The sequence below is a fragment of the Rana temporaria genome, chromosome 5, assembly GCF_905171775.1.
Source record: "Rana temporaria chromosome 5, aRanTem1.1, whole genome shotgun sequence".
NCBI classification, from domain to species: Eukaryota; Metazoa; Chordata; class Amphibia; order Anura; family Ranidae; genus Rana; species Rana temporaria.
The window spans coordinates 332756346-332782545 of NC_053493.1; the positions used below are offsets into that span (position 1 = coordinate 332756346).

Genomic DNA, 26200 nt, shown 5'->3' on the forward strand with positions numbered 1-26200 from the left:
GGAGAAGCAGAAAGCCAATAGCAAATATTCATTCACTAATGTCACACAACTTGGTGGGCTCAGGCTCAGTGCTCTGCGCCACGAGCCCACACTTTTTTTATGCCAATTAGAGCTTTAGGCTCTAATCACATGCTTCACAAAAGAAAAATCCCCATGTCAATCCATGCGTCCGGCTCCCTGCATTTAGATTAGGGGGCCAGAAACATTGAAAGAGGTGCAGCGCCTGTGCGCCCCCTATGGATGGACTGCCACTGCTGAGCATGCTCACTTGTACATAGTTATAGAAAGACAGGGAATGTATCTCTTCTCAGACTTTCAATGATATTTCAGTTTATATATCACTTTATTTAAGCTGTAAAAAAGCTTATTATCTTTAAACAATACACCACATATTTAAGTACCATTTAGGCTATCATATCATGCTTGAAACATTATTTATTTGTGCAATTCCCATGTTTCTAGCACAACTAATGTTTAGAAGGTCTCTGTTGTCTGGGAGCTATGGTGAATTCGATTTTGGGAGTATTTTTTCCCAGGGGCTAAAGTGAATTAATTTTAGAGCTAATTAGCCCGGTTTTAGCTATTGTTTTATTTATTCTACCATTCTCATATTAGCACTATAGTAAATAAACCCCAGTGCATTGTTAAGCATTACTGTAATACAGATTGTGGGGGAAATAAGTCCTTACAAACAATAAGAGAGAACTTTTGGGTGGAGAAGACCCAATTCACAAATCTGGCAAATCAATCAAGTTATTAACAGTGCACAGGCTTACCTATGATAGATAACCATTGCTATTGTATTTATATTACTCTATTATTCACCTTTATTTCCTTTGTCTGTGCATGACTTTCAGCTAAAGGGTAGGTGGGAAGTCATCTGAAGTCTGATAGTTGCTCCCCCTGTGCATTCCTCGACCTCATGCTGAACACACATGCTGTCTCAGCATTAAAAAAATATAAGAACATTAGAAATTAGTAGATATTTTCTGTTTTTAAAAATGCATTTAGTCCTTTTTGGGCTGAATGTGTACCAGAAAGATGGTGTGAAAGTGCACCAGAATGAGTTCCTGGGGAAAGGCAGTCTGTATTTTACAGTAAAGAAACCTTTCTGTAGGTTTCTCTCTTTCCTCTTGTACAGTAGTTGCTGGGCACTGGAACATGGCTGACTCTGTGGGGGAGATTTACTAAAACTGGGCCATTCTGAATCAGGTGCTGCTGTGCTTAGTAAACAAACAGCTTCTAATCAAGCTTGTTCAATTGAGCTTTGATAATAAAACCTGGAAGCAAATTGGTTTCTATGTACATCTGCACCAGATTTTGCACTCTCCAATTTTAGTAAATCAACCTCTATTTGTCCTGATTACCACTATCTCTGGGACTGAAACTGAAGTAAAATCTTAAAACGTGTCATTGTCAGGCCCATTGCCTAAGATAACTTGTTGGATACTGGAACATTCCTGCTCCAGTTCTATGCATTAAGATAAAACGCCTTCTGTATGCAGCAGCCCCCCTAACACTTACCTGAGGTACCTCTCTGTCCAGCGTTGTCCATGACTTTCTCAGCCATCCGAGATTTTCCCTCCTTATTGGCTGAGACACAGCAATGGTGCCATGGGCTGCTTCTGCTGTCAATCAAAAACAGCTAGACAATCAGGTTAGAGAGGGGGCAGGCCAAGTTTGGGCTCCGTGTCTGAATGGATACAGGGGGCTGTGACTCAGCTTTTGTGCCCCATAGCAAGCTGCTTGCTGTGGGGGCACTGGACAGGAGGGGGGGCAGGAAAGCCAAAGAGGGACCCGAGAAGAGGAGTATCTAGGCTGCTCTGTGCAAATCCACTGCAACAAAGCAGGTAAGTATAACATGTTTGTTATTTTTATAAGAAAAATACATGACTTTACAATCCATTTAATGATAAGTATAACCGCTCATGGTATATCTAGTAGTTTGTCATATTCAAATGGACCTGTCCTATCATAATCTTCAACATTAAAGAACACACCTAGTTGAACATAGCTAACTACTACGAGCTATTCTTTGGATATTCCTTGAATATAAAAAAAAAATTCAATGGTGTTGTTTTTTTGTAAATTTTTTATAGTTTTGGACAGAGTAGTAAAAAGTCTGTCAGGTTTTTAAAGCTGTTGGGGAGATTCTCTCTCTATTTGTCCTGGTAATCACTTTCACTGGGGCTTAAAAGTGAGAGAAAATCCTATATTTTTAGTTGCCAGCAAAACAGAGATAGAGGGGAAATCTTTGAATGGGAAGACTTATTCTGGTGACAACTAACAGGAGATTTCTCTCAAGCCTCGTACACACGCTCAGTTTTCTCGGCAAGAACCAGCAAAAAAAATTGCTGGCAGAGCTTTCTTGCAGAGTAAACCGAGCATGTGTATGAGGCTTTCAGGTTTCTCGTCTGGAAATCTAGTCAGAATCTCAACGAGAAAAATAGAGATCCTGCCTCTATTTTCTCGTCGAGATTCTTGTCAGCCTGTTTTCCGACGAGAAACCCGAGAGTGTGCATACTTACCTGTCGCCATGGAAACCCTTGCATGCTCTAAATGACTTTGACGCATGTGCGGTAGCTTCCATTGCATAGGTAGGGTGAAGCAAAATGGCGGCGACGGCATCGAATATGACGAGAGCATGCTCGTCGTACGCAATGACTTCACCGCGTTCTTGCCTTTAAAGAGAACCGTGGTTCTTTTGAAAGGTCTGTCTGTACACTCGGGTGGCAAGAGGTTGCCAAGAATCTCGTTGGGAAAAAACATGTTGTGTGTACGAGGCTTCACTCAAGAGAGAGATATTTCCTCAAAATGAACTCCTGTGGGACACAATTGGCTGAATAAAATGGCAGGAGTTGTAACCCTTCTCTACACTATAAAATATTAGATATACTTTGTTGACTTATAAAGGGAGACTAGCTTCTTGGCATTTTTTTTCAAAAACACTCCATAGAAATGGAAAGAACTAATTTCTCTAGAACAGTTTGAATCATACAAAAGATCCCAAAATGCTTTCCTGAAGTTTGATAATCTAGATGAAGAGTATTAACTGAATAGTCTTTATTCAAAGAATATTTGTAAATTCTTACAAAAGCCATGCCATTCATGACCAGTCAAAGAGGCTCATTACACATTAATAGTAAGGCCATAATATCTGGTTTTATGTGCAAGCCAGTGCTAAACTGATTTATATCAGCTCTACTGAGCCAAAGGAAGTTGTGTGATAGATTTCTGTATTCCATTCCAAAAATAAGTGGTCTTCACCTGTGGTACCATTTAGCCTGGATACCCCTCTTAAAGCCATAAGACCTACTGCAGTGCAGTCATTTTATTGATCCACCCGACTTGTACTTTTAGATTTACAGCTCTTCTTTGAGTTCCAGTGAGTCAGCAGGTCTAATGAGTACACACCTTCCAGCCGAACATTCACAAGTTTATTTCCCTGCTGGCTAGCAAGTGGAGGTGTTGATAATATGACATTTACTCATTGGATACTTCTTGAAAGCAAGTGATTAATTAGAGCTTGGCAATCCGTTTCTTAATTCCACTCAATAAATAATGTGATATTTAAAAATTGATTGTGTTCCCGTAGAATGACTATAAATGTCACAGGACTCTTCTTTTTTATATATATATATATATAAAGTATAATATCCCAGTAACCCAAATCTTATTATTTCTTTTCAAATTAAATAAAGAAACAAAACAATAAAAAGCATTTTAATTTGATTATAATGATTTTCATTGTGTATTAGCAAGAGTATGCTAATGTTTACAAACGGCAACATAACATTAGCATTGCAAGTTATTGACTTGTGCTGGGACTAATAATAGCTTGTGTATGTGACTACAAAGGCTTGTTGGATGGCTGTTACAAGAGCAATCCCATGAGGTTAATCTAACAAAGGTAATACAAGTACTTACCCAGCAATCTCAGTAATGAATGACTACTTAATTATACCACCGAAGACACTATCGATGACTAATTAGTGAAAGCTTCACCAACACGGTTAAAAGTGCCCATGTAGGGGTTAGTTGCTGCCCATTAAAGGTCAACGTATACCTCATATAATTGTAACCTGTTTAGATAGCCAGTTCCTGGGGCAGCAGAAATAGTTTTATGAAGACAAGATACTATGCATTTCCAGTTCTCACATACCCTTTTTGTTTTTCTCTACATCAGGGGTCAGCAACCTTTTTCCACCTAAGGGCCAGATTCAATGTATGTAAATGCATGGAGGGCTGCATTCACCTGCTAATAAATTAAGATAATAATCTGGACCCCTTTTCATTACACAACCCTGTACCTCTGGACCCCTTTACATTACACAGTCAACCCTGCATATTACACAGTCCCCTGTACATCATACAGCCTCCCCTACCCAGCCCCCCCTGCATAATACACAGCCCCCTCATGTCATGCTTTAAAATTGTGCACGCTCGTGTAATGCCAAAAAACGACAGTACTTAAAAAAATCTCCATAGGCTCTGCCTAATTATTTTTTTTACAGGTTACCAGTTTAGAGTTACAGAGGAGGTCTTGTGCTAGAATTATTAGCGATCGTGCTGATACCTCACATGTGTTGTTTGAACACTGTTTACATTTGCGATCGCGACTTACATATGCACTCACTTATGCCCGCTCGCACAGAGGCATGGGACTTTAAAAAAAATTTTCTTATTTATTTATTTCTTATTTATTTTATAAAAAAAAATTTACATTGTCCCTTTAAAAAATAAAAATTCTGATCAATTTTATTGCTGTCAGAAGGAATGTAAATTTCCCAAGTGACAGTAATAGTCAGTGACAGGTACTCTTCATGGAGGGATCTGGGGTCTATAAGACCCCAAATCCCTTCTTTGCACTTAAAAGCATTCAAAACGCCAAGTTTGGCTGTTTTGAATACTGATTTTTTTTTTATTTAGCGCCTTTAGGTGTTACTTTATCCGAGACCTGATCGAAGCTGATCCCGGCTTCGTTTGGCAGACATGCCGGCTGGTCGATTGGGCCTCCTGGTGGGATGGGAGAGCCTGGGCGAGCCACAGAAGGTGGCAGGAGGAGGGGTGGTCCGCTCCCGCTACTTGGGATAACAGCCGAGTGGCTTCTTAGCCTCATTGGTTGTTATCCCAAGAAAGCAGACTGTTGGAAGGGGTTAAAATGTCCACGGACTGGGGGCACGTGAATTAATCACGCGCACTGATGGGACAGACATTTAGCAGCGGCGGGCTGTAGGTTGCTGTTCCCTGCTCAACATGGCATAGAGGTTTTGCATCTTTGTCAGATCATTTTCACATTGATACATTTTGTCAAAATATGTGGCATCGATCATGATTTGTTTATGTGTGGTTAGATTCAATGTCTGTCCACATCAGTTTTCTGGCATTCTTGCAAAGCCAAAAGTAAAGTGTACAGACGATTTTGGGGGGGATTTACCAAAGGAGAAGAGGTTGTTCACCCTACAAAGTGAATGCTCTTTTTGCAAAATAAATGTTAGTGAAGCTGTTCTCACTTTCATTGTCCAATCTTGCGTGAGGAGTGTTAAAGCAAACATGTTTTTTCCAGCACACAATTGCCTATTCAAAGTGAATACAGCTTCATCCTATTTCCAAACATTACCTTTGCAATGTGAACTGCCTCTGTTCTTTAGTAAATCCATTCCACTGAGATAAGAGAGTTTAGATCAAATATTAAAAGTATACGTGTATTTAATGCAGTACTGCACAGACTGCACAGAATGACAGGGTATTATTTTCTATGTCAAACAAAGAAATGCCTTTCTTTTTCATAGAATACAAAGATTTACATTATATTTCATTTGAAACATGATAGGTTAAATATTACACACCAAACCATACTGCATAGTAATCCTTGTGAACAGAAAAAATTCAATGAGTGTTCAATGTACATTGTAGTTTCTGTAAGTGGATTTAAATCTTAATCCCCTAAGACAATGTATTGACATACAGTATGCAAATACTCCAGATGTTGGGGGGGAAATTCAATAAAGCATTTGCTCCATTTTCTGGCAGTAAAGCCCTATTAAAGGTCCAGATTCAAAAATCCCTCATGGCAGTTTCAGTAACTTTACCAAAAATGTGTGGCAGATTCAGGCAAATCTTATTAAAGCAGAACTCTACTTATAACAACTTGATAAGAAATAAAGTTCTTTAGCACGGAACATGTATTCCACATTTATAATTATGCTACCAAAATTAGCGTTTGCTATAAATTGCCTCCAGCATTGTTTCTGTTTCTTCTGACAGGAGGCTGCCATTTTGCTGAAGCCCAGAGCCCCTGAACAGCAGTAAATCAGTGAAACTAAACCCATCCATTTTGTGGTTTGAAAAAAAAGTTACATTCCTGGAATGCTGGGATTGCCAACTGTCCTCAACCAAACCAAACAGTTTTATAACTGATCCCATGTGCAGAACCATGGCCATTGCAGATCATACAGAAGAGGATAGGAGGGTTTAATTCCACCACATGATTGTCAGCAGAAAATGCCTAGTAATGGAGAGCAACTGAGAATGTGTAGGGCAGGGTGAAACAGTGTATTCAGGGCCGACTTTAATATTAACTGGACCCTGGGCAAAAATTTCCTTGGGCCCCCCTCCATGTAATTTCGCTCTCCATTCCAACATCCTAAAAAAACCAACCCCTTTTGCCCCGCGTTAAAGATCACCCTGGTGCTCTGAGACAAATACGATAATTGGCAGCTAGACTCAAAAGTAGCTTACTGCAGCACATCAGGCAACAACTGCAAATGGTTGCCAGAGGTTACAGCATATCAGTACCACTCACTGACTGGTTGCTAGAGGTTACAACACACAACACGGCTCACTAATTTGTTGCTAAAGGCTATTTTATGCGTGCTGCAGCAAAAATTGGTCATGGTTAAAGTGCTAAAAGTGGTTAAATACAGTTTGAGATGACTTACATATGGTAGACATCATGAGATTTGATGTTATGCCTCGTCTAATTCTAAGGCTAGCCAACAATGAACAGGCTGGAATGCTGCAGTGGGGAGGTGGTGAACCCCTCAGGAAAGGACTGGGAAAGGAAAAGGGGGAGGGAGAATGGGGATGACAATGAGAGAGAGATGAGAGAGAGTGAAGAGAAGGAGAGAGAGAAAGGAGGGAAAATGGAAAGAGGGGGAGAGGAGGAGGGGGGAGAAAGGGGGAAATGATTTGGGAGGGTAGAGGGGACAAGGATACAGAAAGTGAGGCAAAAGAGAGAGGGGGCTAAAGAGGAGGAGAGTGAGGGGGTGAAAAAAAGAGGGAGGGAGTAAGAGGGGAGGGAGTGTAGGGGTTGGTGGGGATAGAGAGAGAGGGGGGGGAAGTGGGGAAAAGAAAAGGGGCAGTGTGAGGGGGAAGGAAGGTGGTTGAGAGAGAGAGGAAGGGGGAGAAAGGAAAAGAGGGAGGAGAAAGAGAGATATGGGAACAAGAGAGAAAGGGGAGCTGGAGGGAGGGAGAGGGGGAAAAGATAGAGAAAGTGAAGTGAGAGAGGAGAATGAGTGAGGGGAGGGGAGAAAGAGAAAAAAATACAAGGGGGATAATAGAGGGGGGGGGGCGAGATAGAAAGGATGAGAAAAGATATGGGGGGAGAGGAGGGGGAGAGAGGGAGAAAAAAGGTATGAGGAGGGTGAGGACTGAGGAAAAGGAGAGAGACTGTTGGAGAGGGATCATGGGGGGAGAGGAGAAAAAGATGGGAGAAAAAAAGAGGGGTTTAAAGAGAGGAGACAGGAGGGAGGAAGAGAGGGGGAGCAAGAGAGTGGAGAGAAGGAGGATGAGAGAAAGGTAGATGAAAGAGAGAGGGGGGATGGGGGGTAAGATAGGGGGAGGCGGTAGAGAAAAAAGGGCAGAGAGAGAAAGGGTGGAACAAAAGAGGGGAGAGGGAAAGAGGAGGGGGTGAAAGAAGGGGAGTGAGAAAGTAGAGAGGGAGGGAGAAGGGGGGCAGAGCAAAAGGTGGTGGGGGCAGGGAGAGTGGGGGTTGTTCTGTGTGCAAAAGGATTGCTCACCAATTATGCCTCCCCCACTCAGGCTTCTTCCCCCTGGGCAACTTAGGCAACTAGCTATACTTGTAATAAATCTCCCCTTTTCACAGCACACTGCGGGGAATGCAGTGAGTTGGAGTGTAGGATTGGACAGGCGGACGTGGTGAAGTGAGGGAGGAGCTGGGAGAAAGGTAGTGACAGGACGGTATAGGAAGCGCTTATAGCCTGACTATAGCCGAGCAACCATTCTTAGCTAGAGAGAATCTGCCTTAGAACTTGTTGGAGTTCAGAATGAGTGTTAAAAATAACACACCCCTAGGTTTATTGTCAGGAAATACAGCACTGGCTGCTTTCGCTGCCTGCACCTTTGATAATCGATACAAAGTGCCAGGGCTCCTACTTCCTCTTTGGCCCCACTGGCTGGCAGCATGGGCTCAAGGGGCAGCTACTTTGGGCCCCCCAATAATGACAGGGCCTAGGGCAGCTGCCCCGTTTACTCCATGTTAAAGACAGCCCTGGGTGTATTACTGGATTTTAAACAGTGCAGGCACTTATTTTTCCTGTTTCAATATTTTTATTAAGGCATTTTCAATCTCCACACAACAAAACGGAACAAATAAAATCGTATAAGGAAGCCATATTATCAAAAGCAGTATAAAACATACACAGAACGTATCCTCGACTGTAATATATATGGTGGTAGTCTACGTATACAATGTAGAATTCTCAGTAGATTTCACCATTCGGCATACACAGTAGTATGCCAATCAATCAGAAGTCAGTTAACAAAACACATGTCAAGGCCAACGAAATTCAAGGCAGTAATTGAACAATCAAATGCGTGGAAAGGCAGAACAGTATTATCATCGATAAAAATGAATAAATTAAAACGAATTTCAGGGGCCCAACACCATTCCCAATATATAGAATATCAGGTTAGGTATTGGGACCGCGTGTCAAAGATACAGGTATCTCAAACCTATTACTATAATTAAGCAAGGAAAATAAACGTAGTAAAATCAAAAGAAGAAGAAAAAAAAAAAAAAAAACATAAATGGTATGAGGGGGAAAGTATCTCTGTGCCAGCTAATGAAACATCCGATATCTAGATCAGAAGAGACCTAGGATCATATGACAAATAGTTGATCCATGGATCCCAGACAGCTTTGAAGAAATCTAGTTTGTCATGAAGGATAGCAGTCATATGTTCGTTGAGCATGATCCAGGAGAGTTTGTTTTTAAGGTGGTCGAATGGGAGCATGGCCGACCTCCACGATTTTGCTATAACCATTCTAGCTGAAATAAATATAAATCTTATAAGGCATTTTCGAGGTCTAGAGGCGTTTTTCACATCACACCCCAGCAGCGATTGTTTCGGAGATTTAATTAAATTAATTTGAGTAAGAGTATATATAAAATTATAAACTCTGATCCAATATCGCCTCACTCTGGGGCATTTCCACCATATGTGGTACATTGTTCCCTCAAGTCCACATCCACGGAAGCAAAGAGGAGAAGCATCAGGTACAAAGGAAGCCAGTCTAAAGGGAACCATGTACCACCTCAAGAGTATTTTGTAATTTGCTTCAATTATTGAAGTGTTCATAAGCGAACGTGAAGCTCCCTGAGCCAATTTTAACCAGTCCGAAAGCTCAATACTTTCCTGGATATCCTCATCCCATTTTACCATATATTTCAATCTAACTGAAGAAGCTGTCAAAAGAGTAAATATTTGAAATAAGACCTTGCATACTGTCGAATTTACGACATAAATATTCCATTTTTGACAGTGACGTTAAATTGGAATCACATGGCATGGTTTCCAAAAAACGTTTTATTAGATCATAATTACATCTTTCAGAAATTGGAATATGAAAACGTTCCTCCAGGATATTATAACGTAGCATTCCACCAGTATCACAGACGTCCGCAATGCGTATCAGACCTTTATTTTTCCACCATTCAAAATTATTGTGAACAAGCCCCGGGGGAAAATTTTCTGTTCCCAAAAATAGGCGCCATCGGGGAGTGAAGAGATCTAAATTTATATGTTCTGGACAATCTATCCCAGATATTAAGAGATAGCGATAAAGTTGGGCATAATATCGGGGGCCTATCACCAGGTGGCAACCAAAGCATGTGTGATAAAGACATACCTCTACATGCGTGGCTTTCCAATTCCATCCAGATAGGACCGGGGCGTGAAGAGTGTGATCTAGTCAATTGTGCCAGTATTGCAGCATAGTAATATTTGATTAAATCAGGAGCGCCCAGACCCCCATAAGCCTTGGGAGTAAGTAGGGTATGTTTATCTACTCTAGGTTTCTTATTCCCCCATATATACGAAATAACTCTGGATTGAAAAGCTTTGAGGTCTGATTGAACTAATGCCACCGGAAGTGAGCAGAAATAGTATAATAATTTTGGGAGGATATTCATCTTGATAGAAAATAATCTACCCAGCCATGACGGTGGATGAAATAACCATTTGTCCAAATCAGCCCTAAGTTTTTTAAATAGAGCAGGGTAGTTCTGGGAATACAACGTGCGTATTGATGGAGTGATGTTGATCTCCAAATATGGGAGGGAATCCGTATGCCAATTAAAGGAGAATGATTGCTTAAGTGAGGAGATCGTGGCATCGTCCAATGAAATATTCAAGGCTTGAGGAAAATAATGCAAGAATAATATTCAAATTTGGAAGAGTAGTGATTGGTGAAGATATCAGCATTAGGATGTCATCTGCAAAAAGGACACATTTATGCTCACTGATACCACATTTAATACCCAAAATATCTGGAGAAGATCGAATTTTGATTGCTAGTGGTTCCAGGGCCAGGACAAAGAGTAGTGGCGACAAAGGACAACCCTGTCTCGTTCCCCTATGAATCAGAATGGGATCGGAGGAATATCCACCAACCATCAAGGATGCCGAAGGGGAGTTATACAGCATTTGAAGAATAGTCAAAAATCGTGACTCAAAACCAAATTTATGTAAAATATAGAAAAGATAATCCCAAGATAGGGAATCGAATGCCTTGCGCATATCTATTGACAAAAGCATGCCCTTCCGTGGTCCCCCAGCATCCCAATTAGAATGGACCGCAGATAAAACATCTATAACCCTTCTAATTTGATCGGTAGTCTGTCTACCCGGGACAAATCCCGCCTGGTCTGGGTGTATATATTGAACCAAAAAAGAATTAAGTCTCGAGGCCAAAATTTTTGTCATTATTTTCAAGTCCGAGTTAATTAAAGAAATAGGGCGATAGTTAGCACAGAGTCCCAGGTCTTTACCCGCTTTAGGGATAATATGTATATAAGCCTTGTTCTCCTGGGTAGGAAGGGGATCTCCACGTCTAATAGCATTAAAAAATTTACATAGATGGGGGATCAAGACTTCCCTGAATTTATGATAATAGTGACCAGAAAACCCATCGGGGCCTGGGGCTTTAGAGGGATTTATACATTTTATCGCTGAACCTATCTCGTCTTCAGAAAATTCACGGTCCATCAGCTCCGAGTGTTCCCGCGCCAGTTTGGGCAAAGAAATTTGTTTAAGAAAACGGTCCGCCATGTCTCGGTCAAAAGTCGCTGGCTTACTATATAAAGTCGAGTAAAAATTCCTAAACTCGTTCAAAATGAGTTTAGGATTTTGGGTTGGATTCCCATTACAAATTCTAAGCTTGGGCAATGCTGGAGTATAAGAGCGAGGGACCAATTTCCTAGCCAATAATCTAGTAGGTTTATCCCCCATTGTGTAGAATTTATGGCGAGTCCACCTCAAACTTTTTTCCGCCCATGTGGTTAGACTGAAATTTAGTGACAACCTAGCCTCATCGATTTTAGGTCTAATATCAACCTGTGGAGAATTTTTCTGTTCAGATAGTAGATCAAGTAACAATTTTTCTTTATCCGAAATCACCATGTTCCTAGCTTTTTTTATTCTGGACGCTACTTGAATCAGTTTACCACGAATGGCAGATTTATGGGCTGCCCAGTTAATGATCGGTGAAGTGTCTTGAGGTAAGTTTTCACTTCTACCACTACAATAGGATCACTCAGCAAAGACGCATTGAGACGCCAGGGGGATGGGCCTGGCCGTCTCCATAAATTGGAAAGAGACATTAGTACCGGATCATGATCCGACCATGGCGTTGACAGAATCTTAGCCGAATTCACAAAAGGAACCAGTGCCGAATTCACAAATATATGGTCAATTCGCGAATAAGTGCCATGCACATGTGAGAAGTGGGAATAATCTCTAGCAAAGGGGTTATTCTCCCTCCAGGCATCGATCAGATCATTACTATGAAGCAATCGTGCAAATTTAATACTGTTTTTAGGCACATGTTTTAATTGAGGCCTATCAGGAGAGGATTTATCGAGCATTTGGTCCAGTGGCAAATTGCTGTCCCCACCTAAAAGAAGTTGACCCTGCACCAATGGAAGTAGTTTCGAGAGCATAGTAAAAAAAAACTCCAATTGGTTAGAGTTGGGAGCATAATACGAAATGAACGAGACCGGTTGGTCATTAATATGACCCACCACCAGAACATATCTGCCCATGTCGTCTCTAATGACGGAAGTAGAAGTAAAAGGCATATTGCGTGAGAAACATATAGACACCCCTCTTTTTTTCTCCTCGCCTGACGATAAATAAAATTGTGGATAATGAGCACTAAGATACTTAGGAGCAGATTCTTTGGAAAAACGGGTTTCCTGTAACATCAGGACATCCGCCTTCTGTCTATGGTAATAATGGAATGCCTTATTCCTTTTTAGGGGCGAGTTAAATCCTTGTACGTTATGCGTTAATATAGAATATTTAGATTGAGAAATCCTAGACATTTAATACCTGTATAATGCAGCTATCTTGATATCGGAGGCGAGAATTCCGATGTCGATCCATTAGCATGGTCACGGAGATAGGGACAAAAAAAATAAAAAAAGCAACTAAATAAGAAAAAAAAAGAACATAAAATAAGAGAAAATAAGGAAAAAAGTACCTACAATCCAGTACATGGTGCAAACAGAAAAGCACATAAACAATTAGTTGGGACAAAGCCCAATCCAGGCTACCGGCCTGGAAAAAAGGGTGTGACGTTGTCTCCATCTCAAGGAAAGGGACAATATCAACAAGGTGGCTTGCGAGTCCACCCCAACTTTACTATTAAACATCTACTAAATAACAGAAGGACAGGCACAGGACCACTTTAGTTAAAAAAAAAAAAAAAAAAAGGAGCTCCGTATGTTATCAGAACGTTCAGCATGTCCCTGGAGTCCACAAGTAGAACTGTCGAGGATCATGGTGTTCAAGTCCTCAAATCACAATAGGAACAAGAGGCATTTGCCTTAACCAAATAGTCAACAAAAAGTCTGTTAAGTAAAACAATGGGCGATACCGCAACCTATAAAGTTGATGAATCGATGATCCTCATCATCTCAGGTGGTCGGCAAGTCTCTCCTATTTCTGGTGTTGCCATGGGGAATCCAGACGGGGGAGATGGGGCGACTAGGTAGTGTTGACTTCGAAGAAAACATCCAGTCTGTTGGTAAGATACCCAACTTCATTAAAAGATCTTCCCCATCACGATAATCAGTAAAGGAATGCGAATTACCCTTGTATGTGAATGAAAGCCGGAAAGGGAAAGACCAGCGATATTTAACATGACAGCTCTGCAGCTGCTGTAACAGTGGCTTCAGGGTGCGTCTCTTCAGGACTGTCGATGGAGCCAAGTCCGCAAACAGTTGGATAGATTTACCAAAAAGAGTCAGGTTTTGTCGATTTCTAGATGCAAACATCAAATTCTCTTTTGTCATATAAAAATGAGGTTTAAAAATAACATCTCTAGGGAGACCATCTGATCTGGGTGCCGTCAGGGCTCTGTGGATCCTATCGATTTCCATATGATGTGCGGGAATATTAGGGACCAGTTCCATCATGAGAGTATGAACTGCACCTTCCAAATCAGTATGCGATTCTGGTAAACCTCTAAGTCGCACGTTACAGCGACGAGATCTGTTCTCGAGGTCCTCGATTTTCAGATAAGCTTTATCCAGCAATTCAGGCGTGCAGGGAATGGCAACTCTTGCTCCTCTGACTCCGGAACCCCTGGTAGAGCAGACAGGGAGCGCTAGAGTTCAGAGTCGCACAAGCGCCAGGAAGGTGCCGTGCAGGTCTGCGGTGGTCTCCTGAAGACTCCACAGATGCTGTGCAGGAACTGCAGAGATGCTGGAGGGTAAGACAGCAGACAACAGGAGCTTGGTGCAGATGGCTGGAACAGGCAGCAGGTGGGAGGTGCGCTGTAGTACAGATGCTGGCAGAGTCAGGCAGGCCGGGTCAAACACAGGCGGGCGGATCAGGTACAGGGGGAAAGCCAAAGCAGAGTCGTAGTTCAAGCCGGATCAGTAACAGGCGGGCAGCAGATCGTTTGGAAGGAGGAGGCGGAAGCGAAGTCAGACAAGCCAAGGGTCAGGGCAGGCGGAGAACAGCAGGGTCAATGGTAAGCCAAGGTCACAGGAAACAGGAGCCAATCAGGTAACAGGTATCAGGTAGGGTAAACAGGAACGCTGTTGACTGAGCAGCAAGGGGCTATGGGGAGAGCCCCATCAAATAGCCTAAGTGGCGCCAAAATGGCGTCAGCACGTGCCCGCGCGCCGCTACCGCTATTGCGCGTGCCCGCGCGCGCTGCTATTGCGCGCACCCGTGCGCGCCGACGTGCGGCGAACGCGCGCTCCCGTGCGTGCTAATGCGCTATTGCCGCTATTGCGCGCCGGTGCGCGATTAGCGCCACCTAGTGGTCTACCAAGTCCATGACATTGCCCCCCTCCAATGGGCAGCCTCCGGATGCCCAACTGAGACATCTTGAGTGGATGAGCGTTCTTGAAGGACCGAATCAAGCTCTTAGCGTGGATGTTACGTTCAGGTTCCCAGGAGTTTTCCTCAGGGCCATAGCCCTTCCATTTCACCAGGAACTGAACCTGATTGCGCCTTTTTCTACAGTCAAGGATAGACTCAATCTCGAATTCCTCCTCACCGTTAACCAAGACCAGTTCGGGTGGATCAGTGCTTCGCCCAGGAAAGGGGTTAGCGACGTCAGGCTTCAGGAGGGTGACATGGAAGACCGGATGGATGCGGAAAGACTCTGGTAATTCGAGTTCATAGGCCACACTGTTGATCTTCCTTCTGATTGGAAATGGCCCCATAAACTTAGGCCCCAGTTTCTTAGACGGACAGGCAAGTCTCAAGTTCACAGTAGACAACCATACCAGATCCCCAGGTTCCAGGTTGAGTTCTCCTCTTCGCCTTTTATCAAATACCTCCTTATTATGCTCCTGAGTCTTTGCCATAGTTTCCTGGAGAAGCCTGTTGTTAGCGCTGAAGAAGTCTAATGTCTCTTGGACGGCGGGCACCGTACATTCCGGGACATGATTAGACAAAAATAGCGGGTGGTAGCCGTAATTCGCAAAGAAAGGGGATTGTTTGGTAGCAGAGTGAATTGAATTATTATATGCGAATTCAGCCAGTGGAAGTAGAGAGACCCAATCTTCCTGGGAGAACGAAAAGAAGCAGCGTAGGTATTGTTCTAAAGTTTGGTTTGTCCTCTCAGTTTGGCCATTTGATTGTGGGTGATAAGCAGATGAGAACGACAGCTCAATCTTGAGGGACTCGCAGAGCGCTCTCCAGAACCTGGAAGTAAACTGTACTCCACGATCTGACACGATATTTGCGGGGATGCCGTGTAACCGCACAATTTCCTTAATGAAGATTTTAGCAGTTTCGGGAGCAGAAGGTGTACCCCTCATGGGCAGAAAGTGTGCCATCTTGGATAGTCTGTCCACTGTCACAAAAATGGTGGTGAAACCCTCAGAAGGAGGGAGCTCAACAATAAAATCCATGGAGATCATTCTCCATGGTCTCTCTGGTACGGGCAAAGGCTTCAACAGTCCCCAGGCTCTGGATTTGCTCCCTTTACTTCGGATGCACGTGGTGCACGACTCCACATAACTCTTACAGTCTTTCATAAGCTGGGGCCACCAAAACGTGCGCTGCAAGAGTTCCGAGGTCTTCTGTACCCCAAAATGGCCAGCCAGCTCATGATCATGACAGAGACTCAGGACACTGACCCGTAAGTCTTCCGGCACAAAAATCCTGTCCTCATGCCACAACAAGCCATCTCTGAGTTGCAAATTTGTATCCGAAGAGGAGGCCATTCCTGCAGAGGCCTGTTTGATCCGTGACAATAGGTCATCCTGAAGCAACAGAAAATTTCCCGAAGATAAGATGGTGTCCGGAGGAGCAGGGTTTTCAGAATCGCAGTACATCCGGGAAAGAGCATCGGACTTGGTATTCTTCGACCCTGGCCTGTACGTTATATGGAAAGTGAACCTGGTAAAAAAAAGCGCCCATCTGGCTTGACGTGGTCTTAGTCTCTTGGCTACTCTCAGGTATTCTAAGTTCTTGTGATCTGTATAGATAAAAATTGGGTGCGCTGCACCTTCCAATAAGTACCGCCACTCCTCCAGCGCTGCCTTGATCGCTAAAAGTTCTCGGTCACCCACGTCATAGTTCCGTTCCGCGTCAGATAGTTTGCGGGAAAAAAAAGCAACCTGGTGCAGAAGGGCTTTTGGCCCCTGTCTTTGGGAAAGCACTGCCCCGACTGCCGTCTCCGAAGCGTCCACCTCCAAGATATAGGGCAGGCTGGCATCTGGGTGTCTAAGGACCGGTGCAGACGTAAACAGTTTCTTCAACGCCTCAAAAGCTCCTTGGGCTTCAGGGGACCAACGGAACCGGACAGTTTGTTTGGTTAGGCCAGTTATGGGGGCGATGATGTTGGAAAACCCCCTAATGAACTTTCTGTAGAAATTGGCAAACCCGATAAAGCGTTGGATGCCCTTTTTATCTGTGGGCGCAGGCCACTCAAGGATTGCCGTAACCTTCTGCGGGTCCATCTCGATGCCGTTGACTGAAATAACAAGTCCCAGGAACTGTATGCTTTCACATTCAAACTCACATTTTTCAGGTTTGGCGTATAATCCGTGTATTCGGAGTCGCTTAAGTACGCTTTTGACGTGTTCCCGATGTTTGACAACAGAAGGGGAAAAAATGAGGATGTCATCAAGGTAGACCACGACAAAGAGGTCAAGGTAGTCTTTAAAGATGTCATTCACGAAGTGCTGGAATGTGGCAGGCGCGTTGCAGAGCCCAAAGGGCATCACCAGGTATTCAAAGTGGCCGAAGCGGGTGCGGAAGGCAGTCTTCCATTCGTCGCCGTCCCGTATTCGTACCAAGTTATAGGCCCCCCGCAAGTCCAGTTTCGTGAAAATGACCGCTGCTCCCAGTCTTTGGAACAGTTCCGGCACCAGCGGGAGAGGGTATCGATTCTTTATTGTTACCTTATTAAGCTCGCGGTAATCCACGCAGGGGCGGAGAGAATGGTCCTTCTTCTCGACGAAGAAAATTCCTGCCCCTGCTGGTGAGGTAGAGGGGCGGATAAACCCCTTCTTGAGGTTATCGTCGACATAAGTCTTTAGATTTCCAAGTTCTAGTTCAGTTAGGGGGAAAATTCTTCCGAAAGGGATTTCGGCCCCGGGGAGGAGCTCAATCAGGCAGTCGTATGGCCGGTGAGGGGGAAGGGTGTCAGCCCCCTTTTTGCTGAAGACGTCAAGGAACTCATGGTACACCTCGGGGACGGATTGGCGGATTTCAATGTCGGAGTCCATGCAAAGCAAAGAGGGGGGAGATGAGATTGCCTGCAAGCAGTGTTGTTGGCAGTAGGTGGAACAGAAGAAAATCTCACCGGTAGTCCAGTTTATCTGAGGGTTGTGAGCCTGGAGCCAGGGTATGCCCAGGATTATAGGGAACAGAGGGGATTCAATAACACCCAGGCATAAAAGTTCTCGATGACTGTCCGAGATGGTAGTGGTGATGGGCAAGGTTTCTTGGGTGACTGGCCCGGATTTCAAGATAGACCCATCGGCCAAGTGTACAGACAGTCCAACAGCCCTTGGGCGCAACGGAATATGGTGATGAGTGGCAAAGGCAGAGTCCAGAAAACAGCTGCAGGCCCCGGAATCAAGTATGGCGCTGGTCCGTATATCCCTTCCTGGAAGCTGCAATAAAACGGGGACAGCCAGATGAGCAGATTTGTTGAAGACAATGGGTGAGGGGACAGATGACATGAAGGTGCACTTATGGAATTTTGCTGGGCAGGTCCTCACGTAGTGGCCGGACTCTCCGCAGTAGAGGCAAAGGTTGTTTGTCCGGCGTCGAAGTCGTTCCTCAGTAGTGAGGGAAGGGCGGATCAAACCCAGCTGCATGGGTTCTGGAATGTCTCTAGAGGCAGTGGTCGGGGCTGGAGGAATCGGGTTAGGGTACGCGGGTACCCAGGCAGCATCCATGTTGGGCGATTCAGACCGGTGGCACGTTCAGTCCTGCGTTCCCTCAAGCGTCTGTCAATCTGGATGGTTAGGTTGATAAGAGCCTCCAAAGTGTCAGGAACCCCTACACGTGCGAGTTCATCCTTAAGTGCTTCGGAGAGGCCCAAGCGGAACTGATAACAAAGGGCCGAATTGTTCCAGTTAGTGTCCGCACTCCACCTTCTGAACTCGGCTACATAGTCCTCAACGGGTCTGCGACCTTGCAGGAGGGCATGCAAAGCGGCTTCAGCGGTAGCGGCCTGATGAGGGTCTTCATACAACAAGGACATAGCCTGAAAGAACGTGTCCAACCGGTCAAGGGATAAGTCCTTTTGCTCCATCAGACGGTGGGCCCACGCCTGCGGTTCACCCGATAGGAGGGCCATAACAAAACCTACTTTGGTAGCTTCTAGTGAGAAAGTTTGTGGCTGAAGCGCAAAGTAGAGCTCACAAGCTTTCCGGAACGCTCTAAACTTGCTTCGTTCTCCTGCAAATCTTTCAGGCATGGGCACTTTAGGTTCAGGAGGCAGCATAATAACTGAAGGTGACGCGGATGCGCCAGACGAAGAAGAAGTGGATGGAGTAGACAGTTCCTGGACACGATTTTCAAGTCGGGTATAGCCTTCCTGCAGGGCCCTGACTGCTTGGGTAAGGCCATCCAGATGGCGAAAAAGTTCCGTCATAGGGTCCATTCCCTGTGCAGGCTCAGACATGGCTGCTCAGTACTGTCACGTACCTGGTACAGAGCAGAGCCTGGCGTGCAGGGAATGGCAACTCTTGCTCCTCTGACTCCGGAACCCCTGGTAGAGCAGACAGGGAGCGCTAGAGTTCAGAGTCGCACAAGCGCCAGGAAGGTGCCGTGCAGGTCTGCGGTGGTCTCCTGAAGACTCCACAGATGCTGTGCAGGAACTGCAGAGATGCTGGAGGGTAAGACAGCAGACAACAGGAGCTTGGTGCAGATGGCTGGAACAGGCAGCAGGTGGGAGGTGCGCTGTAGTACAGATGCTGGCAGAGTCAGGCAGGCCGGGTCAAACACAGGCGGGCGGATCAGGTACAGGGGGAAAGCCAAAGCAGAGTCGTAGTTCAAGCCGGATCAGTAACAGGCGGGCAGCAGATCGTTTGGAAGGAGGAGGCGGAAGCGAAGTCAGACAAGCCAAGGGTCAGGGCAGGCGGAGAACAGCAGGGTCAATGGTAAGCCAAGGTCACAGGAAACAGGAGCCAATCAGGTAACAGGTATCAGGTAGGGTAAACAGGAACGCTGTTGACTGAGCAGCAAGGGGCTATGGGGAGAGCCCCATCAAATAGCCTAAGTGGCGCCAAAATGGCGTCAGCACGTGCCCGCGCGCCGCTACCGCTATTGCGCGCACCCGTGCGCGCCGACGTGCCGCGAACGCGCGCTCCCGTGCGTGCTAATGCGCTATTGCCGCTATTGCGCGCCGGTGCGCGATTAGCGCCACCTAGTGGTCTACCAAGTCCATGACAATGCTGCAAATTTGACAAGTACAGAATCACAATATATAAAAAATAATATGCAAAGTGGTTGGAGGGACGCTTCAGAATGGCATAGATGTTTTTATTACAAAATATGTGAGCAGACTGCAGTTCCTCTTTAAGACCAACTCTAAGTTGGCGCACAGAGACAGGAAAAGTGTCTGTCTCTGTAAACTATATAGCAGGGAGGTAATGTCACTGGTTGTCCCCGCCTATATCTGGTTGTGAAGAACAATTTTGGTTTTACAGCCAACAGGCTCCTAGAAAACAGTGATGCTGACTGTGGGTAAACCTAATGGAGAAATTGAGGGACTAGTTCCCCATCAGGACTGCTTTCTCCTTGTGACTGACAGCAGGCATTGGGTGGGTTTCAGAACCAATAGCGGGCTGTCTACTGGCTATGGATGTGCCTACTGTCCGTTTTCAATCACAAGGGTAGTTAACCTGATGGGTATTTAATGTCCCTCAATCTTTATCAGGCTGTGACCACCCAGTTACAGCCCTTCTTGGACGCTGTCTGTGTGACAACTGCCGAGCAGGACCATGTCAGGTACAGTTTGGGGCAAGAAATTAATTTGTCGAAGACACTCTTTATGACTTCTACTGTGGTTTGTATTATCCAGTGCTGCTGAAAGTATATCTTTGAGTTTCAGGCATTGTACAGGCGGTTCCCTACTTACAAACATCCGACTTACAAACGACTTACAAACGGAGGGAGACAACAGGAAGTGAGAGGAAATCTAACCCAGGAAGGGAAATTTGCTCCAGTAAGAGTTAATATGGGAAAAAGGTGTCTCCACTGATGCTTTATCACCAATCCTTGTTTTCCTAAAAACCCAAAATTTACAAAATCCAATTGTCATTGGGACAGAAAGTGAGGTGAAATATTCTGAACAGGGGCACAGTCACAGACAAAATGTACCTGTTTCAACTTACAAACAGGTTCAACTTTAGAACAAGCCTACAGTCCCTATCTTGTTTGTAACCTGGGAACGCCTGTAATTGGGAATGTAAAACAGCAAATTTTCACAAAGGATACTATAAATTCTAAAACCATGAAAATTTGGGCATTACCATGCCAATATATTTAAAAAAAAATATTAGATATTTTTATAAAAAAAATATATGTTATTTAGAACAGGACATTTTGCAAATTCTTTCCAGCTGGGACACCAGCAAAACCAAACACATTTAACATATTTATAGTAGGATTATGAAGTATTAGAACTTCTGGCAATATTTGTATTCTTATCCATGCTTTTGTGTCCTGGTAACACCCCCATCCCCATTTCTTGTAATTCGTTTCACAGGGATAGGAAGTTAGACAAACCTCCCCAGTAGGGTTACAGTAGGGTTACATACAGAAATAAAAACCTGCAATTAAGTAGACGCTGTCTGAAGCTTTACATTTCAGAGGAACATTCCTTATTTTTGAAAAATCTATTTGTGTTTCTGCTTCAAAAATTCAGAGAGTATCATACTTCATGTGCTTTATACCTTCCCTTATTACTACTTCCGATATTATCAAGCATGTCCAAGGCAGTTCTGAATCTGAAGCCTCGTACACACGACCGAGAAACTCGACGGGCGAAACACATAGTTTTGCTCATCGAGTTCCTTGTTAGGCTGTTGAGGATCTCGGCGAGCCAAATTTCTCCATTCCCGTCGAGGAAAAAGAAGACATGCTCTCTTTTTGGCTCGACGGGATCCTCGACAGTTACCTTGACAAAAAGTGTACACACGACCGGTTTCCTCGGCAAAAAAAAAAAAACAGCAAGTTTCTTGCTGGTTTTTGCAGAGAAACTCAATCGTGTGTACAAGGCCTGATTTGTTGCTGTGAGAAATGCTTTACCACTGACATTTTGTTATGTAGTGCTTACCCCCACAGGAGTCGCGGGATATGATGACTTCTCTGTTCTGCCACGACTCTTTAAAACGGTGTTTCCGCCAAAAAAAACAAGGATCTCTAGTATTGCGCAGTTCTACTTTAATGACTAATATCCTTAGCGGTCGCTATATAGCAAGTTCTCTTCCCCTTTGATTGGCTCAGAGACACTTAGAGGGGAGAGGGGACAGGAGCAAGTGGAGGAAGAAGTGGGCAGACACACACAACCTGCATCTGTGCCACTCCAATGCTTCATGGAGGCAAGTGGGAGGAGAGAGGAACATAGCCATCTCCTCCATTCACTCTGTAATGGGTGGGGAATTCCACAGTGCCAGCACAGCCAGTGGGAGAGGGAAAGCCCACAGTCTGCAGCCAGTGTTTTACACAGAGTCCAGGGGTGGAGACAGGGGTGGGGGAGGTAAAGGTGAGCAGCACACAGGCGGAGGCAGCACCCAGTTACATTTATATTAGACTTTCTATTTGTGAGAGACAATAGGGAGCTTGCAGTGGGTGTGTTTGGGAATAGTTAGTCTACATCACGAGCAGGCAGGGGTGGACTGGCCATTGGGACTACAGGGAGTTTCCCGGTGGGCCGATAGCTCAGTGGGCCGGCTTCAGTGACAGCGGACCGCCGCCCCCCTCCGCTCCTCTGTCTCTCCCTTCCTGCAGCGCTCACCTCCTCTCCCTCCCCGCAGTGCTCACCTGGGGGGACAAAGAAGCAGGGAGAGGACCAGAGGAGCAGGGGGGATGACAGAGGAAAATGGGGGAGGGGACAGACAGCCGACTCAACAGCTATGGCCTGGGAGTTTCTCACTTCTGCCTAATCTTGTCCCATAAGGGGGGGCACCAAACTGATTCTTTGCCCCGGGTGAAATAATGTCCAGCTTCCCCTCTGGTACTGCTTATAAGAGTACCAGTGCCAGCCGTTCTACTCTAATAAAGTAGAACGGCTAGTGGCTAGTGAAGGGAAAAGAGCCTGTTTCGGTGGCCGGGGGGGGGGGGGGGTGCGGGAGTTGTATGGCCTGTCAAGACCTGTCAAAGTGGGCCAGTCTGGATAAAGTCCAGGGCCAAATTTTTGTCCCAGTCCAGTTCTCAGATCACCAAATTACTAACCAAAGGGACATGGGTGGACTTGTACAAAGCAATACCTTGACAAAAAAGTGCTAAGCAGGTAGGCTGTGCTTGCTATATGCATGCCAATATTTCACTTTCAAAATTGACTGGGGGAATAAAAAGAGTCACCTTAAATTTTAACCCAAACCCATTTTATTCATTTTTCTAGATTTTCATGTAAATCAATATAGTGTACATGTATCTTAAAGAGGCATTCATATTAGTTAAATCTATAAATGCATCATTTGCTATAATTCGCTGACATAGGCTGTGATTTTTTTCTCTCACAGACCTGAAAGAAAGTCCAATCAACCAATCTGTGAAGAGCATGAAGATGAAAAAATTAACATATACTGTCTGAACTGTGAAGTGCCCACATGCTCCATGTGTAAAGTATTTGGAGCTCATAAAAACTGTGAGGTTGCGCCACTTGCTCAGGTGTTTCAGGGCCAAAAGGTAAGGTTTTCTATTTTTCTAATTTCTATCAAAAGTGGTTTAACTGTATTATTTCATGATTGTATGCAATATCACACTAAATAGGTTCAAAGTGGGCCTAGTATGTAATGGAAAGGAGACCACTTTTATGTATGTTATATATGCAGTATGACGTTTAATTCTTGCTAAAGTGGTAACATAATGCAGCACTGGAAACCACCGTTGTTCCCACCAGAAATAAAACATTTCAGAGACAGCACCCCTTCGTGGAACATGCTATAATTACTAAATCACTCATTCAAGCACTGGGCAAAATAAAATATTATCTGCAATACATGTACACTTTCCTGTGTTTTGGTTCTTTAAAAATGCTACAAAACGAACTGTTTTTTATTAGCCAGAAATTCAGTAAACAATTCTGCCTCCGCTGTAAATTTCAAGCAGTTCTATCACTCTCCTCTACTGGACTACAGAACACCCTATTTTAAGAAGATGAAACAAGTAGGGAGATATTCTGCAGAGCAGTAGTAGAGAAATGGTCAGTGTTGACAACACCATTTGGGCGTTTTCATCACAGCATTGTCAGCTCACTACAAGAAGTTAGAAGCTCACTGGGTTTCTGGCAGGATCAACAGGTAATTTTCTGTACTTTCAGTACTTAAAAACAATGAGGAAATGTACCTGTATTGCAAAGATGCAATTTTATTGCTCGGTAATACACTTTCCTGGCTCAGCGTCATGCCATCATTGTGGGTCAACTCCGCCCCCTTGACGCCCCAATAGGACCTTCCTGACAAGAAGCATAAAAGGTAAGCAGTACCTGGTGATGGTGTTATTATTTCGTCTTCGCTTCAGACATTCCTGATGATTTTTTATGTATTCTTACGAGGGTCCCATGGTGAAAGGCCCTCTTGTTGGGAGACATTGCTGCCTTTTGTTTCACCTTCTTTCTGGATAGTGTGAGATCAGTCTTTCCCAAGTTTTCTCCCTAAGGTCTGCCGGACTTTTCACCCTCTCCAGCAGACAAGGAAGAGCCTGAGTGGTGTGACCTGGACATGAAATCTCTTCTGCAAACATACTTGGCCAGAACTGAGCCATTTCGGAAGTCGAATGCTTTCTTTATTTTCCCGAAGGGTCCTCGAATGGGCAGGCCAGCCCTCCCAAGCGTCATCTCTGTGTGGATTGTGAAGACCATCCAATCAACTTACTCTCGAGAAGGCCTCCTCCCTCCTCAAGAGATCCGGGCACACTCTACAAGGCCAGTTTCATCCGCATGGGCGGCTTGGTCCAAAGTTTCGGCAGATGTAGTTTGTAAGGTGGCAAGTTGGAAGTCACCTAATACCTTCATAAAGCACTATAAGCTGGATGTGGTGTCATCACGATATGCTCAAATGGGAGCTTCTGTGTTGTATAATGCTCTGAAGCAGCACCTGGTGTCTATCTCTGGTTCTTCCTTTCCTGGGATTGGCTAGTTGGTGATGGTATGATGCAGAGCCAGGAAAAATGAACTCTGACTCGGCATCATGCCAGCACATTATCTCCCTAGTTCGTCACTATCTCTTCACAAGAACACCGTCACCAGGTATTGCCTGCCTTTTATGCTACTTGTCAGGAAGGTCCTATTAGGGGTCAAGGGGATAGAGTTGACCCACAGTGATGGCATGATGCCGAGCCAGGAAAGGAAAATTATGCTAAGTATATGGTAAAAAAATCCATTATGATCAGTAGCAGAGAGGCCACTACTGATGAGGCAGTGGTAGCTGGGAAAGTGATCTGCAGCCAGATGTGATGGCGCCTGCACTTTCAGAACCAGGCAGCTGGGCTTTAACCTAAAAGCACCCATCTCCTCAAGAAGATCGAGCTGCTGTGTGGAGCCCCTCTTTGATTACTTTCAAAATACTACAGTTCTAGTCGAGTAGCCCTTTGTCCTTGGGCCTTGGATCCTCCAGCCATTTGCATGTGTTTCCTGAGCTACCCTGGACTTTATTGTGAGAGATGCTGTTTATGAGGATAATCACATGTAGCTGTGCGTTGTACTGTTTTACTAAAGTAGTGATCTTCAGCTTGATTTTTTGCTGTTATAGAATCTCATAGAGACTATGCTACACAGCCACATGTTGGCCTGATTTAGTCACTGAGACATTGCTGTGAAGAGTTTATGTTTGTGAAGTTTTTATAACCGGCTTTTTCCTATTCTGCATGTAGGCATATTTTTTGCCTTCCTAAACCTGTTCCTAAGCCTGTTTTGCATTATTGCTTCTAACTTTGAACCTGTTTAGTAAACTGCAATTTACAGTTACTCCCTGTTTCATCATTGATTTTATTGCCTATTCTGTTGAATCACAATTCTAAAAGACATATTCAAACAAACACGAGAATCTTAGATGTGATCCAGCTGTCTTTGGTTGAACTCATCCTGGTAACAGACAAGGGCATTTATTTAGCAAATTTGACTAAATTGCATGCAGTATTTCAACAGTCTTTAATAACTTAAGACCCGGACCAATATGCAGGTTAAAGTGGAGTTCCACCCATAAATATAATATTACATCAGTAGTTTTAAAAAAATGTCATTAGTCCTTTACAAAATTATTATTTTTTTTTAGATGCCTTGTGTTGTTGCTAGGCAGAATAGTTAATCTTCCCACTTCCTGCACCTAGGTGCTTAATGCTTCCTAACCTACACCGCACAGACTCCTGGGAATGTAGTGGGTGTAACTTTCCAGGAGTCTGTGCACTCCCCAGTCTCAAAGTATCATGTGACTTGGACAGCACAGGTGTTGAAACCTGATCTGACACTGCTTGTGCAGCACTGAGCATGTGCGCGATCTGCAAGGCTGAAATACAGGAAGTCATA

The 26200-nt window shown here is 44.4% G+C and overlaps 1 protein-coding gene across 3 annotated transcripts in view; it reads left to right on the forward strand.

Moving 5' to 3' along the window:
• Positions 1-26200, forward strand: part of TRIM55 (tripartite motif containing 55) — a 202556-nt gene that overhangs the window by 35420 nt on the left and 140936 nt on the right. For all 3 annotated transcript variants that reach the window (XM_040354332.1, XM_040354331.1, XM_040354333.1), the window contains exon 3: positions 23199-23364. In XM_040354332.1, coding sequence (XP_040210266.1) covers positions 23199-23364 — 166 coding nt within the window. The remainder of the gene's footprint in view (positions 1-23198; positions 23365-26200) is intronic.